Genomic DNA, 4134 nt, shown 5'->3' on the forward strand with positions numbered 1-4134 from the left:
GATTCGAACCCGCCACCTTAGGTGTATGTGGCTGGCGCCTTAGCCACTTGAGCCACAGGCACCGAGCCAGCATTCCATATTTTAAAAAAAAAAGAAAGAAAGAAAGAAAAGAAAATAGGGCAGCGCCTGTGGCTCAGTGAGTAGGGCACCAGCCCCATACACCAAGGGTGGCAGGTTCAAACCTGGCCCCGGCCGAACTGCAACAAAAAAAAGCCGGTTGTTGTGGTGGGCGCCTGGGGTCCCAGCTACTTGGGAGGCTGAGGCAAGAGAATCACCTAAGCCCAAGAGCTGGAGGTTGCTGTGAGCTGTGATGCCACAGCATTCTACCGAGGGTGACAAAGTAAGACTGTCTCTTAAAAAAAAAAAAAGACAAGAAAACAAAACCAAACCAAACCTGGCTACAATTCAGTCAAAAGATTATGTAAGGGGACGGTGCCTGTGACTCAAAAGAGTAGGGTACCAGCCTCATATGCTGGAGGTGGCGGGTTCAAACCCAAACCAGGCCAAAAACTGCAAAAAAAAAAAAAAAAATCATGTGAGATCAATCATGTTCAAGGTGCCCAGCCCCATGGTGTCTGGCTTCCCAAAACAACCACCCTGGGAGACTGACAAGATGCCAGGGTAATTTTTAAGACAGGTGAGCTCTGGCCAGGCACAGTGGCTAGAGCCTATAATCCTAGCACTCGTGATGTGGAAGGATCCCTCGAGCCTAGGAGTTCAAGATCAGCCTGAGCAAAGGTGAGACCCCCGTCTCTACTAAAAATTAGAAAAATAGGTAGGTGTGGCAGTGGGCACCTGTAGTCTCAGCAACCCTGGAGGCTTAGGCAAGAGGATCTACCCAGGGCGACAGAGTGAGACACTGAGGGAGGAAGGGCAAGCTCTGTCAGTGATTATCTTTCCTGGAGTGTGATTTGGCCCAGACGCCAGTCACTCACTGAAGGATGCTAACCTGGTTTGTGTTCTTATCACCTTTGCTGACTGCAGCAGTTTTTTTTTTTTTTTTTTAAGAGACAAAGTCTCACTTTGTCGCCCCTTGGTAGAATGCTGTGGCATCACAGCTCACATCAACCTCCAGCTCTTGGGCTTAAGCAATTCTCTTGCCTTAGCCTCCCAAGTAGCTAGGACTACAGGTGCCCGCCACAACGCCCAGCTATATGTTTTGTTGCAATTTGGCCGGGGCCAGGTTTGGACCCTCCACCCTCAGTATATGGGGCTGGGGCCCTCCTCATTGAGCCACAGGCACCGCCCAACTGTAGCAGTTATTAACACCAACAAGTCCTCAGCTCTAACCAGACCACATAGCCCCCTCCCTCAAATGGCACATCCTCCGCTCTGCTTCAGTTATCAATGTATCCATGAACATGCTTGTGTGTACTAACCGTCTTCCCTCCCTGAGGATGGGACTCTGGTGACGTCAGGCCATGCCATAATCAAGACTGAGTCCCCACCTGAAATGACCAGAAAACTGCCCCTTGAAAAGGGCCCACTACCTACCCAATGTGACAGGGAACTGCTCCTCTTCCAGCCTGTGACAGGAAGGGGTTCCACTTGGCACCCTGTATTACTTGTAGAAACAACTTTTCTTCTTTTTCCCTCCAGGGGACCGCAAGTTGTTTTCAATCTCTTCAATCACGCTCCAGGCAATGAAGGTGGTAACCCAGGATGTGTTTCCCCCTCAGTGAGTCAGAACACAACACGGCCTCAGCAGCCCACCTTAACCCTGACCTCCTAAGGAGCCGCACAGCACAGTCTGACACACAGCAGACAGCCACACGGCACCAGACACTATGGTGCGGGAGACACACAGAAAGGCCCCCATCAGGAAACAGGACTACGATGCAGCTGACATCAAACGATTTTCACTATAATCAAAAAGCAGTGAAAATACCATCTCCATTAACAAAATCATTCTCTTTTCCAAGAATATTTCTACTGCCTTTGCCTCAGAGATGTCCTTTCTTTTCAAAAATTGTGAACATGATAGTCCCAACACACAGAAAAGGCAGGTCAATAGATGAAATATCTTAAGAACTCTTTCACACTTCATGATGTTAATAAAACATTACACACAGCACATTCTCACAGAAGCTAAGAAATGCCTCCCAAACCCCAGCACTGCCTCTTTACCAGTTTCCACTGAGGGAGAAAAGAAGTTAATGAGGGCCACATACAACAAAAAGAACATGTTAAAACAAAACCTTCGTTATTTTAACATTCAAGCTGTAAACATTTTTAAATCTTCAAAAATGAAGAGCAGGGCCAGGCACAGCAGCTCACGCTTGTAATCCCAGCACTTGGGAGGCCTCACAGGTTAGAGACCAGCCTGAGCCAAAGTGAGACCTCGTCTCTAAAAGTAACCAGGTGTTGTGGTTGGACCTGCAGTCCCAGCTACTTAGGAGGCTGAGGCAAGAGAATCACTTGAACCTAAGAGTCTGAGTTTGCTAAGACTCCACGGCACTCCACCAAGGGCAACATAGTAAGACCCTGTGCTAAAAAAAAAAAAAAAAAAAAAAAAAAAAAACCCAATAAAAACCAACTGCAGAGTGCAGGTTTTACAGCTCCTGTGCTCTCAGACACCAGCTGCAGGGCAGAGACAGGCACCGTGGACCTTCCACTTGGCTCACAGACACACCGTAAGCACCAAGTTGACACCTGAGGTAATTAACTTACCAAAGAAGTCAAATCTAAATGGGTCCCTTCCACCAAAAAATTCCCTGAAGACATCCTCGGGCTTACGGAATGTGAAGCCATAATCAAATGGATTGTCAAAATGACTTCCACCTGCAAAACACAATACAGCTTTTAGAACATAATATAAATCACAACCACAAAGAAAGTATTTTATAAATCTGGAGTCATCTAATTCAAAACATGGGTCCTGGATAGTTTAAACTGTGTGACCAGAGCTGAAGACAACAAGTGAGTGCCTTGACTCAACAATGTGACTGTCACAGCAGTGACCCCTCCCCTGCGGCTATCGTGTGCCCCATAATCAGTCTGCATCAACAGTGGGAGTTTGGCCAGTGGGATCAGAATAATAATTTCCAATTGTCCATGGTAAAGCCGGCTGAACACTTGATCCCAATGGGAACTTATCATGACAAATACCCAACTCCAGACTCCACCTGAGTTGATTATTTCGGTTTTCAGTAGAATCTGCTCTAGTTTAACCAAGGATATTTTGACAATGTCAAATATGCACGTAAAATACAAATATACCTTGTGTAAAATCACCAGGTATCACGGTAGGGTTACAAGTGACTGCTTCTGTACACAAAACACAGCAATATCCACATTCCAGTCTCACAAAGACTTAATGTATTTTTTAAGTAGTGTAAGTTTCAGGCTGGGCAAAGGGACTCATTCTGTAATCCTAGCACTCCAGGAGGCCAAGGTGGGTGGATTGCTTGAGCTCAGGAGAGCAACTGAGCAAGAGTGAGACTCCATCTCTACTAAAAATAGAAAAAATAGCTGGGCATTGTGGCAGGGCTCTATACTCCCAGCTGCTCAGGAGGCTGAGGAAAAAAGACTGCTCAAAGCCTAGGAATTTCGGCTACGACAGCACAGTACTCTACTCAGGGAAACAGAGTGAAACCCTTCACCCCCCAAAAAAGTATGAGTTTCTCTCCTCATCTCCCCAAATCTGCATCTGTTACTATACAGAGACTCTGATCAGAACTGTAATTCACAGTCCAAAAACACTCAAACAATTATACTGACTTATCAAAACTATCTCTAAAGAAAAAATTTATTTACATACCTCCTCCACCATTTAATCCTTCTTTGCCATATTTGTCATAGATGTCCCGCTTTTTAGCTAAAAATTGTAAGAGAAAAACCAATAAGGCAAAGTTATTTTCATACCCCTAAAATTCAATATATAAAAGTATTTCTCACATTTTAAGTCAGTTCTTACTTTTTCACAATTAAACATCAGGAAATTGTGCCACCTTTACTTTAAAAGTAAAGGGAGCAAAAGAAAGTCTTATGGCTCAGCACCTATAGCTCAACCGGCTAAGGCGCCAGCCACGTACACCTAAGGTGGTGGGTTCGAATCCCTAGCCCGGACCCGCCAAAACAACAATGACGGCTGCAACCAAAAAATAGCTGGGCGTTGTGGCAGGCGCCTGTGGT

At 45.7% G+C, this 4134-nt stretch overlaps 1 protein-coding gene across 1 annotated transcript in view; it reads right to left on the reverse strand.

The window, feature by feature from the left end:
* LOC100960132 (chaperone protein DnaJ-like) overlaps window positions 1-4134 on the reverse strand; it is a 31799-nt gene that overhangs the window by 3936 nt on the left and 23729 nt on the right. Inside the window, exons 4-5 of the mRNA XM_023508265.1 lie at window positions 3761-3817; window positions 2671-2781 (exon numbers count right to left, since the gene is read on the reverse strand). Of these exons, the coding sequence (XP_023364033.1) occupies window positions 2671-2781; window positions 3761-3817 (168 nt within the window). The remainder of the gene's footprint in view (window positions 1-2670; window positions 2782-3760; window positions 3818-4134) is intronic.

This window comes from Otolemur garnettii, unplaced genomic scaffold, assembly GCF_000181295.1.
Source record: "Otolemur garnettii isolate 467f Iridium unplaced genomic scaffold, OtoGar3 scaffold00235, whole genome shotgun sequence".
In the NCBI taxonomy this organism is placed as follows: domain Eukaryota; kingdom Metazoa; phylum Chordata; class Mammalia; order Primates; family Galagidae; genus Otolemur; species Otolemur garnettii.